Here is a 14,355-nt window from a genome sequence, read left to right as displayed (position 1 = left end):
AATTATTCCAGTTACCATCGGCTCTTGTTTGTTTTTACAGACAAAAGGTATATTAAAAAAAGTACTAGCTACCTCTGTCGGAAGGCTTAGGAAAAATGACTGGTTAGTTAACCTTTGGTCAGGTATCGCTTTATAAGACATGTCAAATTTGGAGTGTGGGGTTAATCTGTATTCTAATAGGGATTTTGTTCAGGTTAAGGTAAACGGAAACACACAAACAACATAAACAGAAACACTCGCGAGATTTGAGCTCTACAAGCGGGACTTTGCCGGTTGCTATGGAGACGTGTCCAGAGTTAACTAAACTGGTGTTCCTCAACTGCCTATATCATTTGAGCAGGGGTGTACGCCCACGTCAAAAAGTATTTTCACACCGCTGACGTTGTGTCATGTAAAATGTTCAGGAATAATTATCAGGTAAGCTTATTTTAACCGAATCAATTTAGCCCTTTATTTACTAAAATTCTTGCCCTGTGTATAAAAATACAATTTCCTCGGAGCTGATATGAGCTTCAGGCTGATGTAACATCGACTGCAGGCTAGCGAGAACTAGTTGTTTCTTGCAGGGTGGAGCTGTGGTTGAGATCTTCAGTGGACAAGGAAAAGACCCTGCGGCTAAATGGAAACTCTGCGGAGGGCCGTCAGCCATATATAAAGTTAGTTATTTATTTTTTTAGAGCTGTTTGTTTAACTTACTATTAGCTTATTACCAGTAACGTAATCACACTAACCTAGGCTTTATATCCTCTCAAAGACAAACTGGCACCTGCATATGAGGACTGAAACAATTGCATTTCTCTAAACATATATGCTACAGACTTATTCAGATAAAAAGCAAACAAACAAAACTAAATACACAAAATAAATTTTGGATCTCAGAGAGCAGTTACACAACAGGTAGTCTTCTGGTCATAACACACGGAGACTGAGCAATTCCTCTTATGCATTATTTTCTCCCTTAGGAGTATAATAAAGAAGTCAAAGGATGTGTTTACTGTCTGGATGGAAGCAGCCAGACAGTCAAGATGCAAATGCCAGAGAATGGCAAAATGTCTCGTAAGTCTCTACTACTTTCATACAAGTGTGCAACTTGTTGTTTTGTTTAATTCTAAATATTAATAGTAACTCGTTCTTTTCGTTTGTTTGTTTTTTTCTTAGTTGGACTTCTCCAAAGATTTTTGGTGCTTCAAGTCAATGTTTCTCACGGTCATGACTTTTCTGCTGAGCTTGTGTAAGTAGCGCAGAGATTGTTCTTATGGTACAAATGTTATAAATGTTAATTCAATTGACTGACTTCAACATTTTGGTATAAATCTTTAACATTCTGGCTGAAAAATGTATGCGAGCAGAACAAAATAACATTTTATGTACTCACTTAGAGTACTTGCTTATTGTAATGTACAGTGAAAAATGCTTTTCCAGTAATGTACAGTGTGACAAAGAAATAGTGATTGAATAACAATGGGCTCACAGTGAAAACAGCTTGTTTACATCTGGTAGGAAAAAACCCATCGAGCCACTTAGAAAACAAAGTGCCTCATTGACTGTTATGTAACAGCCTAAATAACCATTTATTATTAAGATATTGTTCAACAATTTGTCACAAAGAAGGCTTTTATCTTGTGTGCCACTATAAATTCTGAACAGCCACATTATTACAATGTAGAATGTGAATGTCAAGTGCTCGCTGTTTTTCTCCACAGTTTGCATTTAGTGGCTCTGATTGCATAATGCAATTGTGTGTTCATATATCGTCACTGCAGCATTTAGTCACTGAAAGAAGAATGCCACTCTACATTGTTTCATTATTTCAATCTTTATTCTATTTCAGTCTAATTTGGTAAATTCTATATTTACCCCAAAAAATCTTTGGTAAACTGCAGCTTACAGTATGCAGTAGAAACTGCTGTTTGGATATCAAGAGCATCAGGGAGAGATATTGCCTGAAATGATTTTCTTACACTTACCTGCTTATTTACTCGCACACTATTTTAAGAATTGGTGAAAACATTGTGTGTCGTTGTTCTTCTTCCATTTGAGTATGTCATGACAGCTGATTTCACAGCGTGAGATAAAAGTGAAAACATCTTTAAGAGCTTACTCTAGAGACCAATAAAGCTTTTTGTTTTCACAGGTCATGATTTCTTAGTGGCACTACTGATGCTGGTGATAATTCATGTTCTACTTTGCTGTCTGTTAATCACAGGATAACTGATTCAGAGGGCCTAAAAAGAAGACTCCACTTATCAACAGTGCATAAAGAGGTGTCTGCCACACTTTTGCATGCAAAGATACCTTTTGTTGGACTGAAACGCAATGTTGTGAGTATCTTATTCATCTTTGACATTCCTTTAGTATTAAATTTGCTGTCAGCTGTTTGTTTGTTTGTTTTTTGTTTGTTTGTTTTTTTCCTTCTCCATGTTTCTTAGTAGGTATTGATCTTTATCTGTGTGTGGTGCTTTTAACTACAAATTAATATTGTATGTGTTGTCTCAGTGGTCAACATTATGCATCGACCTTGTATCACTGAGCGGTGAACTGTTCAAGGGATTTTTGACACTGGATGGCATCACGTTGTTCGCTACCTGCAAAGTCCGGAGAATCTTCACTGTAAGAACGGAGCATGCAGGAATGTCAGATGATGGTAAAGTAGATGGTTGCTGGTTTCAAATTTTGAAGTTTTATCGACTTACCCAATACGCTACTCCAAATGTGTTTAATAAAGATACAGTACCTAAGTACTTGCCACAGAAGCAAGCCAGTGGTCTTTGTTCTTGTGGGTTTGTGTGAAATTATGTTTGTGTGTTTGGAGAGATAGAGAGACAAACAGTTGGCTGTTTTTCTGTGGCTGGCTGAGAACTCAGTGGTAGATTTTGTTCAAGGCTGATATGGCTCAGCAGTGATAACAGCTGCACATTACTGGCTGCCTACTGCACACCTACTCTATCTACCAAAAAGGGTGTCTTGGTCAGTTCGTATTTTTCAGTTGATCAAAGTGTTACTTTTGTGGTGTGATGTTATATATTGTAATAATGTGTTTGAGCTTATTTTATAGCTAATATTAGTGTGAGATTGTTACTTTTTCCAATCTAGACATGTTTCGCAGTGGAGCTGGTCTAATGGACTTAATCCCACGCAGTTGCCAGTTCCCACCAGACGTGAACCAAGTCATTCAGGTGTTCAACAGGGAAAATGTGCGAAAGACAGATTTGAGGACTGGTCTTTCTAACTCTGACTGTGGTACGTAAGATAAGACACAAACAAAAAACATTTTGAGAATTGTAATTTCATCAAAAGTAACCATAAAGCGTGCAAAGTGTAAACTGTCATTAAAATCATATATGAAGTAGCTGTTGCTTTGTTTAACAAAGACGATTTAGACTATTTGGAGTAGGACCCTTTGTTTTTGAGATTGGTAGTCTTTTCAGCAACAGTTTGGAGGAAGGAGTTTTATCTGGAAGGATAACAGTACCCCTTTGCACAAAGCCAGGTTTGTAAAGAAAAAGGCTTTATAAGTTAGGTGTGAAGTAATTTTTCTGCACAAAATCTGAGTTCAATGCCACTGAGCGCTGTTGGGATAAATTGGAGTGCAGACTCAAAGACAGGCCTTATCTTCAGCATCAGTGCCTGACTCCACCAACAATGTTGTGGATGAAATCCCTGCAGCTGGATTTAAAAATCCGTGCAAAGCTCTTGACCCCAGAGGAGATGTGATAGTTACTATAGCATAATAGTGGTGTGTTATAACATTTCAAATTAATGTAATGTTCACAGGGTGAACAGAATTTGTCAGATATTTTTGTCCTTTAGTGTAGGTCTTCTTTAATGGATTACAGCAGGTTCATAGCGTTGATTGTTTTGAGAGTAACATTGAGAGTACACAATATGAGCCACAGTCCACCCATGAACTTACTTATTTATACAGATGAATAGGAAACGGTTCACAAATGGTTGCATGTAGAGAAAGTGTTTGCTACAAAGGCACTGTGATGATAATCACTTTGTTTTCCTGGAATGAAATTCCCGTGGTCTTCATTTTTGTGTTCATTTGTGCCTCACCTGTACTCAAGGAGCTGCAATTATCTCCTCATACAAAAAGACATGCACCAGTAATCCACTTCTGTCACCTTTGTGGCCTTTTTTATCAGTGCATATTTATTTGTTCTGACAGCTGTCTAAGTCATGTTGAGTCAACCAGCAGTGCCCATAGAAGAGAGCAGTAACCATGCACAAGAAATATCTTTTCATAATTAGCATCTGCATTATTAGCATAACATTCCTAATCATAATTAAAACGATTGCTATTAAAGTAGGCATCCAATTTTGAATTTGACAGAATTGCTGGGTGAATGCTGATCCTTCAATAGCCAAAGTGTCAGAAACTGTTAAAAGTAAGCTACAGCACTTTGTATCATGCAACAACAAACAAGCCCTGATTATCTCTGTGCTTCAGCAAAGACGTTCTCTTAATCCCAAAGACAAAAATTTCTCAGAAATTAAAGTCTGTTCTAAAAATATTTGTAGCTTATGCAGACATAGATCTTGTTGTAGTTCTTGCGGTTATATCACTCTTTTTCAAGTTTCAGGAGGAATGTACACATTCCAGCAGTAAAGTTCAATTAATTTAACTTGCTGTATCACACAGGGGCAACATCATCTCTTTCTCTTCTTAAATCCACCAAAGCTCTGCCTGTTTTTTATTGTAGTGTGTATGTGTGTGTGTGTGTGTGTGCATGTTTTGTGGAGAGCAAAGTATTTGCTCACTCTTCTGATGAGGCTTTACAAGAAAGTGTGTTTGGCTGTTAACATCAGCAGAGGTGGTCCTGATGAGTCCTGGCACAGATACAGCGGGGTCAAGTTGTCGCCATATCACATCTCCCACTGTAGCCCATTATTTTCACATGATGAAATGGAACAGATTGTTAGATTAAAGAAAAACATCCGTTATATCAGCTCAGCAGTAGAGTCAAATTTGTATCCAATCATTAATTTTCATTCCTCATAAAATATTTTGCCCATTAGACTCTAATTAAAATGCTAAGCATTAGTAAAGTGCATAGTATTTTCTTGATTGATTATGTTTGCAATATAGTTTAAGAAATTTAATTAAAAAAACATATTGCAGTATATAATCTACATAAAAGGGAACGTTCTAAAGATTTTTATTCACAGTTACAAAGGGACTTTAAGGGATCTTTTTAGTTTGAAAGAACACAGCTCTTTCCTCATCTTAATATGCTGGTCTGTGCCCTTCAAACTGAAATGGCCTTATGTATTAGCATAAGAGAAATCCTACAGGAACTAATCAATTCAGATCAATAACTAATGGGAATGCCTTACTTTTGTGCAGTTCCTACCACTGCCAGATCAACCTGTTATCGGAGAACCAGGCCCCAGGGCATTTTACACACAGCCTCAGGCTCCAGAGCCTCTGGACCACCTCTCCTAACTGGAAGAAAAAGCAAGGTAACATAAGATGGAGCTGAAAGAAATGTAGTCTCTGTTTTTCCTTTCCAAATTAGTAATCTAGCCAATCCTGTAAGAACCTACAGCATATCTCTCTGAATGATTTGTATGCCTGCCATAAATTGTATTTCCTACAAAACAGAATAAATTTGTCTCTGAACTTGTATGTTTCCTTTGGTTACGTCCCACAGGGATCGAGTAGAATGAACCAAAAGGTTACTACAGAAAGTCAGAGCATTACCAACCAGAGTGAGAATTTATCACATGGAGAACCTTCCCACATTCTCAATGAGGGTAAATTTGACAGAGTACAGAGAGTGATTTATTGAGTCTGAATGCTATCTATGAACAAACCCTGTTCATCTTGCTATTTTATCACTCAAACACTTAGCATTGCTTGTTACAGACTTTATTTATCTATTATCTGTTTGTTTGTTTCTTTTTCTTTCTATTTCTTTGTACACTAGCTCAGGCTGAAGTTATGCTTTTCTGGGCTGCATGTACACCATTGTAACATATGTCTGTGTGGACTGGGAGTGTTGTGTATCTGCAGGAACCCATGCCACATTAAACAAGGTTTAGAAAATGAGGAAGAACCCAGGAAATGGGACTAGATAAATATTTAATTGTAAAATGATATTTAGGGGTTTCAACAGGGATTAAAAAAACACAGTTCTTTAACCCAAAAAGAAAAAAAGAGGCTGAAACCTGAAGAACAAAAATAGTCTTTGGAAAGAAGCCAAAAAAATATATTATTTTCACTTCCTCTGCTCATTTTTTTCTGTGCCGATGCTGAGCAGAATGATGATGGGTTATTAAACAGATACTACAAGCACTACTCCCCACACCCTCATTAGGTCATATTTTTTTAGATGTGTTTTTTTGGTATCACGCCTTAATTGAATAGCTGACAGCAAAGAAGGAAACAGAACATTGGGTGAGAGAGTGGTGTGATATGCAACACACCCGCTGGCTGTAATCAAACCAGGGGCATTGCAGTTTTGCACTGTGACCTTTCAGTTACTGGGCAGATATGTTATTGTTGAATCTGTGCAGGTCTTGAGGACCACTTTATCTAATTTGCCAACAAAGGAAATGAAGAGTTCATTAGAGTTTAGGTTTGTGAAGCAGATTCACCTTATACTTGCTGATGTGAAGTGTTAGATATAGGCACAAAACAACTAATGCCTATTTTATGAACTTAAATTGTGGTCTGCAAAAACATTTTCATCATACTTTGAACTAAACATTGGTATAATGAAACTAACTGAAACAGATTTTACCACAAATCTTCAGTGCAAAACTAGCTGCCATTACCTCAGTACCTGTGAATGGTTTTTGACACTAAATCCTCAAAGAGTAAAAAAGTTTTAATATAATAGTGGGGTTTTAATATACTTGATTTCCAGTGCATCTTTTCCCTTAGAGCATAGATGGTTACTTTGCCTTTTCATTTCTTCCAGATACTAGACATCAGTAAATGCATTAGAATCAACAAACTAACAAAATAAGAGTCCTCTTTCTCAGAACATGCTCTTTCAAGCACCTAATAACAGCTTTTATGGCTGGTAATACAGCATTCTTTGAGCATGACAGAATGAAAAAAATGGGATGATTAAAATTCCCTAATTCAGCTGAACATAATGTAGCTGGAAATATTCTCCTCACTGAATGAATGTAAGAAGCTCAGTTACTGAAATGCCTTCATTAATAAGGATTTTCACGGTGCATAATCAATTCACAGATATGCTTCTGGCAAGCTCTAATAACATTGTTGTTTGACTGTTTTGTGTTATAAAGCTTTTGTAATGTTGAAAGTACATTATGTAGGAGCATCTGGCAGTTTACAGCCACATCCCCCTAAAAAAAGAGCAGTTGACAAGAAGGGATCTAAGAAGCTGAGAGTCATCAGTGCTGGAGGAGAAAAGCAAACATCATCAAGTAAGTTGTATGCACTGTATAAACTCACCAGCCACTTGGACCCCATTTTGCCTTCAGCACTGCCTTAATTCTTTGTGGTGTAGGTTCAACCAGTTACTGGAAACATTCCTCAGAGATTTTAGTCCATGATGACATGTAGCATCACACAGATGCTGCAGATTTGTAAATTCCACATCCATGATATAAATCTCCTGTTCTACCACATTCCAAAGGAGCTCTATTAGAGATATGAGCTTTGTGTCACATATGGTCACACTGTGGTTATAAAGGGATGGATGATCATCAGCAATATTTATGTAGGCTGTGATGTTCAAACAATGCTCAGTTGGTAATAGGGGGCCTTAATTCAAGGGATACCGGAGCCATGCTTTTTGGTAGTTTATGCCAAATTCTGATCCTACCATCCAAGTGTAGCAATAGAAAGCAAGACTTATCAGATCAGGCAGGGAATTTTCAGTCTTCTTTTTCCAATTTTGGTGAACCTATACAAGTTTTAGCTGCAATTTCCTGTTCATAGCTGGCAGAAGCAGAACCTGGTGTGGTCTTCTGATGCTGCTGCTGTCTGTCTGTTTTAAAGTCTGACATCTTGTGCGTTCAGAATTGTTCTTCTGCATACCTTGGTTTCGTTTATTTGAGCTTATTTCAGTTACTGTACTTTGCCTTCCTATCAGCTCAAAGCAGCCTGACCATTCTCCTCTGACCTCTGGAATCAACAAGGCATTCCCACCCAGAGAGCTGCCTGCTCGGTGGATATTTGATCTTTTTCAGACAATTCTCTGCAAACTCTAGAGATGGTTGTGTGGGAAAATCCCAGCAGATCAACAGTTTCTAAAATACTCTAGCTCGTCTGGCACCAACAGCCATTCCATGTTCAGAGACACTGAAATCATTTTCTTTCCCCATTTTAATGTTTTATTTGAACATTTCATTTGCATGTCATCCTAACCATTTCTGTTGGCTATTAGTGATTACCTGATTTAATATTTTCATTAATGAGCTGGTGTGCCTAATAAAGTGGCAGTTGAGTGTATATTCTATGTGTGTTGTGGTGGGCTAAAGGTGTACTATTCTTTTATATTATTAGGTGTTTCAGTTATGGTTAACATCTCCTTGGGATGCTGTACCTCAGCACCATAGAGGGAATAGTGAAAGCTGGGAAAGCTGCAGTCCTTCATCCAGCAGGCAGGAGAGCAAGCACCAGCCTCTGACCCTAGCAGAAAAGTCAGAACATGTAGCCGATGAGGCTTAAAGCAGCCGTAAATAGACACCTGGAAGATGTGTGGTATCAGTAAAAGTTAAGCACGACAGCAAGAGATGGGAACACGAGACAAACTAGAGCAATGTACATGCTGGGTGATTTTGATGACTGCTTTGCATGTTATGATTTTAATAAGCACTTTGTTTATGCTTGAGAAAAACAATATGTGTTCCCACTCTTACTTTTTAAACTGGATTGTTGAAGTGTTGCATGAATTTTAAAAGATCTCAGAATCAGAATCAGAATCAGAATGGGTTTATTGCCAGATGTTGAGGTTTACAACATTAGGAATTTGCTGCGGTGCTTCAGTGCAAACAATAAGAATTAAAGTGCTATGTAGAAAGAAAGATATGTGCATGAGATATACATGAGATATATACATGAGAATAAGAATTAAGAGTGCTACGTAGAAAGATATATACATGAGTGCAGGTGGTGATCAGTGCCAGACATGAAATGATGCAGTGACACAGCGTAGGGTCATGTGTTAGTGGCGGGGACAGTCATGTGGTTATTGTTCATGTGTCCAACAGCAGAGGGGAAGAAACTGTTCTTGTGGCGAGAGGTTCTGGTGCGAATGGACCGGAGCCTCCTGCCTGAGGGGAGCAGGTCAAACAGACTGTGTCCAGGGTGAGAAGGGTCAGCTGAGATCCGGGCTGCACGCCACAGTGTCCTGGAGGTGTACAGGTCCTGCAGAGATGGGAGTCTGCAGCCAATCACCTTCTCAGCAGAGCGCACAACACGCTGCAGTCTCTGTTTGTCCCTGATAGTGGCTCCAGCGTACCACATGGTGATGGAGGAGGTGAGGATGGACTCGATGATTGCAGTGTAGAATTGCATCATCGTCCGTGTTGGCAGGTTGAATTTCTTCAGCTGCCTCAGGAAGTACATCCTCTGCTGGGCTTTCTTGATGACGGAGGTGATGGTGGGCTCCCACTTCAGGTCCTGGGTGATGGTGGTACCCAGGAAGCGGAATGAGTCCACAGAGGTGATGGGGGTGTCAGTCAGGATGATGGGGGGGAGTGGGGCTGTGTGCTTCCTGAAGTCCACAATAATCTCCACTGTCTTCTGGGCATTCAGCACCAGGTTGTTGTGGCTGCACCAGGACACCAGACGTTCAACCTCCCTCCTGTAGGCAGACTCATCCCCGTCAGAGATGAGCCCAATGACGGTGGTGTCATCTGCGAACTTGATTAGCTTGACAGACTGGTGGGTGGAGGTGCAGCAGTTGGTGTACAGGGAGAAGAGCAGAGGAGAAAGAACACAGCCCTGAGGGGAGCCGGTGCTGATGGTCCGGGAGTCCGAGACATTCTTCCCCAGCCTCACGTGCTGCTTCCTGTCCGTCAGGAAGTCAGTGATCCACCGGCAGATGGGATCAGGCACATTCATCTGGGAAAGCTTGCCTCGGAGATGGTCTGGAAGGATGGTGTTGAAGGCAGAGCTGAAGTCCACAAACAGGATCCTGGCGTAGGTTCCTGGGGAGTCCAGATGCTGCAGGATGAAGTGTAGGGCCATGTTGATGGCGTCGTCTACAGACCTGTTGGCTCTATATGCAAACTGCAGGGGGTCCAGGAGGGGGGCCGTGAGGGTCTTGAGATGGGAGAGAACTAGGCGCTCAAATGACTTCATGACCACAGATGTTAGAGCCACGGGTCTGTAGTCATTTAGTCCAGTGATCCTAGGTTTCTTGGGGACAGGGATTATGGTAGAGGACTTGAAGCAGGCAGGCACATGACATGCCTGCAGTGAGGAGTTGAAGATGCCAGAAAACACTGGGGCCAGCTCGTTTGCACAGTGTCTGAGGGTGGCAGGAGACACACCGTCTGGGCCGGGAGCTTTTCGAGCATTCAGATTCTTAAACTGCTTCCTCACATCTGCTTCATGAATATGAAGAGTTGTGGTCGGAGGAGGTGGTGTGAAATCCTCTTTTGTGTGGGGTGAGGAGGGGGGTGTTCTAGGTGAACAGTTTGAAGGTGGTGATGGCTCTATGGAGGGGGGAGAGGTGGGGGAATGAGTGTCCAAAGTGCCTCTATTGTTGGGGTCGTTGGAGGTGTGAAGGCTGCCTGATGGCTCGTCAAAACGACAGTAGAAGTCGTTGAGGGTGTTGGCCAAGAGCAAGTCGTCAGTGGAGTGGGGGGTTTTAGGCTTGTAGTTTGTAATATTCCTAAAACCTTTCCACACAGAGGCCGAGTCATTCTCTGAGATCTGCTGCTGCATCTTCTCAGAGTGCTGGTGTTTGGCAATGTCCACTTCCTTAGTGAACTTGTACTTGGCCTCTCTGTAGCAGTCCCTGTCTCCGCTTCTGAACGCCTTACTCTTTTCCAGCCACAGCTTTTTGAGTTTAGGGGTAAACCAGGGTTTGTCATTGTTATAACTCACCCTGGTGCGTGATGGCACAATGCTGTCCTCACAGAAGTGGATATAGGAGGTGACAGTGTCCGTAAACTCGTCCAAGCTGTTAGAAGCAGCCTTCAATGTGTCCCAGTCTGTGGTCTCCAAACACGTGCGAAGCTCCTCCACAGCCTCGTTGCTCCACAGTTTTTTGGTCCTCACGACAGGTTTGGAGAGCTTCAGCCTCTGTCTGTACGCGGGGATTAGGTGGATCATGACGTGATCAGAAAGTCCGAGTGAAGCGCGCGGCACCGCGCGATAGGCCCCGCTGATCGTGCTGTAGCAGTGGTCCAATGTCCTCTCCTCTCTGGTCGGGCATTTAATATACTGCTTGTATTTCGGAAGCTCATGGCTCAGATTGGCTTTGTTAAAGTCCCCAAGAGCAATGATGAGAGAGTCCGGGTATGTCCGCTCCGTGTGGAGAAGACTCTCATTCTACATTGGACACAAGCTTTTCCCCCCTTTTTAATTTTGCATAACCTGTGTCAAAGCCACTTGTGGGATCCCTCCCCCACAAACTCTCCCCGCACTGCTACCCCACACACACACGGACACACCTATACCCACATTGTCCTTGTGAAGTGAGTGCATGTGTTCCGAAAGCTCAATTATGGATGTTTCTCCAGCAGTAAGCTCCTTTGCTGCAGCCCTGCCCACAGACGGAAAGCAGTTAGTTCATTAATGGTAATGTGGCGCATTAAATAAAAGTCAGAGGGACATCTCCTGGGCACAGGGTTTGCCACACAGTGGGCAATTAGAGAAAGTGATTATACTGTCGAGAGATTCAAATGTGCTCACTCATTCAAATTTAGGTGCCCCTTTCTGTGATCTCAGGCTTATCTCGCAGTATAAGGATTCATTGTTTCTCGCATACCAACAGAAGTGGATGCAGCATTCATTAAAGGCTAAAACAAGCTTTTATTCTCTTTGCTATGTATATACATATATGTATATAAAGTTGGCATAGGTGACATTTCATCAGTGACAAATTAGCAGTAAAATGGTTTTCTTACTACTGATGTTTTTCTTCTTTCTTTGTCTATAACGTTTCACTGTACCTAATTAACCTAGCAGGGTTGTTAATAAGCAATACAAACATGTCGGTGCAGGATAACTTCATTAATGCTTATTTTGCCAGGTCGTTGAATGATTTGCAACCCTATTATATCGTTATTATGAATTTCGTGTGCACATATTCAAATCAAATTAGAATGACAGTAACCGTATGATTAAAAAGTAATAAAACAGTGATTTATTGCTCATTGTAATTTGACTCCATGTCTAATTGTTTACATGCGTTGTGAAAGACATACTTGGGAATTTGTACATTTAAAACTCTTAATAACATTTCCTTGCAACTATTCTTTTGTTACTTGATCTTATTTTATCATCTTTCATTTAGATGAGTGTCACACTCCTGCAAAGGAAAGTTCAGCACTCATGGTCACAGAGTCTCAACTGTGCTCTGTGCAGCAAGGTTTGCCTTCTGACCTGAAGGTCTGGAACAGCTGGGAGAGTAATGAAGGGTCTGAGCCTCAGCTCACTCTGCAAAAGGAGGTGTTCACTTTCTCATCCCAGCCTCACTCACCCAAACGAGGACAAGGCCAGGGTGACCAGGAGAAGATGGAGATGGGAGATAATCAGGTTCAGAGCAAGATTGGGAGGCGGTATGATGTCCAGCCCGAGGATGACTTTATTGGCAGTGAAAGTGATGAGGTATGTTAAGGGAGAGACACAAGCACACTGTTCTTTGAGTTCACACACACACACAAAGTGCCCCTGTCTTGCGGGGACACTTAATGATTATCTGTCAAGCAAAAACTGCTTTATATTACATGCACTACTAGTTTGACATGGAGTAGAAATGAAAAACTATGTCTAATTCACTAAGAAATCCTTCAAAATGCCCAAAGTTTGATTTATCTCTGTTTAATCAGAGTAAGTTTGAAGTACTAGCTTTAATTTCACTTTAAATTTTTTGGTGAGTAGTATTTCATATTGCACATTTCATATTATGCATCAAATTTTCACTTGAAAGGTCAGTGTGGTTATTTATCATCAGATAATTTATTAATGGCTCTGAGACTTGTAACAAAAAACGATGATTTTCTTTATGCTTAGCAAGGAGATTAAACTATGATCACAAAGAATGATCTTCAAAGACATGCTAATTACTTTTACTCATTTAAAACTTTATAATAAATCTTATAATTCAAAATTAATATCCTTGTTGTGATTCTACAGGAGACAACTCAAATGCAGAACACTGCGCCAGGATTAATACAAAAGCTGAGGCTTTATTGACTGGCAATAAAACATGTCATGTACTTGGTAAAACAAAATAGGAATCCAGAAAGGGGCATAAGAAAAATAGAGACAAAAAATGAAGGAGGGACAGGCCAAAGTATACACAGAGATCCAATAAGAAAACAAAAAACAGGTGGAATCGGTGTTGGGAAGACAAAGACAGAATGTAAAGTTACAGGAAACAAAGAGGAAAATCAATTACCAAAAAAATATGAAGCAAACCCCAGAAATGAACAGGAAACTAACACACATACAAATTCGAGGAGATATGTTGAATCAATTACATTATGTAAAGTTAAATTCAAGGTTTTATTCACGCTAGGCTGTACCAGTTCCTTTAACAAATATGATCACTGCTACTGTGTGAGGAGCGCATGTTGTCTGTCCAAGATGTGGGCATATGTTTTCTGCCCAAGCATGAAACTCAAACACCCATTGCCTCTGAGAAAGTCAATGCATTAAGTAATTTATAAATCTGTAAGGCATGTGAGAGAATAGTGTGTCGCCGCTCAAAAAAACAAAACAAAACCCTGTCCAAATTAAGACACAAAATGCATAAAATTGTGAACCTCATTGTGCTCACAAGAGTGCTTTTCAAAAGCGTGTGTGCATGAAATGGGGAGAAAGCTTATTGAGATGCTGAGACAAATTGATGCGTGCTCAGGCCTGGATCATAAAGCACAGTGTGAGTGCAGTCCAGCAGACAAGGGGGAAGGGAGTACAGTCGTGCATGGGCACAGTACAAGACAACCATGTTTAGTGTGAACAGCACATCTTAAGAAACACAAGGCCAGTGATCTTACAATATCAAACTCAACACTCTTTTTGTTTTATGGCAGTTTTAAATTAATGCATTATATCTACAAGGTTAGCAACTACATTGAATAAAAAAATATTAATAGTGCATGTTATGATTTTGTATTTTGTATTGTAAGAGCTTCTCCTAAGGCTCACATTTATCACTGACATTGTGTACAGATCTAGATGTACAT

The 14,355-nt window shown here is 40.3% G+C and overlaps 1 protein-coding gene across 7 annotated transcripts in view; it reads left to right on the top strand.

The window, feature by feature from the left end:
- The first annotated feature begins 277 nt into the window (after positions 1 to 277).
- cfap20dc (CFAP20 domain containing) overlaps positions 278 to 14,355 on the top strand; it is a 40,364-nt gene continuing 26,286 nt past the window's right edge. For 4 of the 7 annotated variants that reach the window (XM_076884146.1, XM_076884145.1, XM_012918452.3 and 1 more), the window contains exons 1-11: positions 278 to 417; positions 567 to 656; positions 963 to 1,056; positions 1,159 to 1,231; positions 2,207 to 2,321; positions 2,497 to 2,644; positions 3,094 to 3,240; positions 5,351 to 5,466; positions 5,658 to 5,760; positions 7,267 to 7,407; positions 12,459 to 12,772. In XM_076884146.1, coding sequence (XP_076740261.1) covers positions 397 to 417; positions 567 to 656; positions 963 to 1,056; positions 1,159 to 1,231; positions 2,207 to 2,321; positions 2,497 to 2,644; positions 3,094 to 3,240; positions 5,351 to 5,466; positions 5,658 to 5,760; positions 7,267 to 7,407; positions 12,459 to 12,772 — 1,362 coding nt within the window. In that variant the 5' untranslated portion in view covers positions 278 to 396. The remainder of the gene's footprint in view (positions 418 to 566; positions 657 to 962; positions 1,057 to 1,158; positions 1,232 to 2,206; positions 2,322 to 2,496; positions 2,645 to 3,093; positions 3,241 to 5,350; positions 5,467 to 5,657; positions 5,761 to 7,266; positions 7,408 to 12,458; positions 12,773 to 14,355) is intronic. The other 3 variants (XM_012918450.3, XM_012918449.3, XM_076884144.1) reach the window with 3 other exon arrangements.

Source organism: Maylandia zebra, linkage group LG5 (assembly GCF_041146795.1).
Source record: "Maylandia zebra isolate NMK-2024a linkage group LG5, Mzebra_GT3a, whole genome shotgun sequence".
NCBI lineage: Eukaryota > Metazoa > Chordata > Actinopteri > Cichliformes > Cichlidae > Maylandia > Maylandia zebra.
This window is presented reverse-complemented; position numbering and strand designations above follow the sequence as displayed.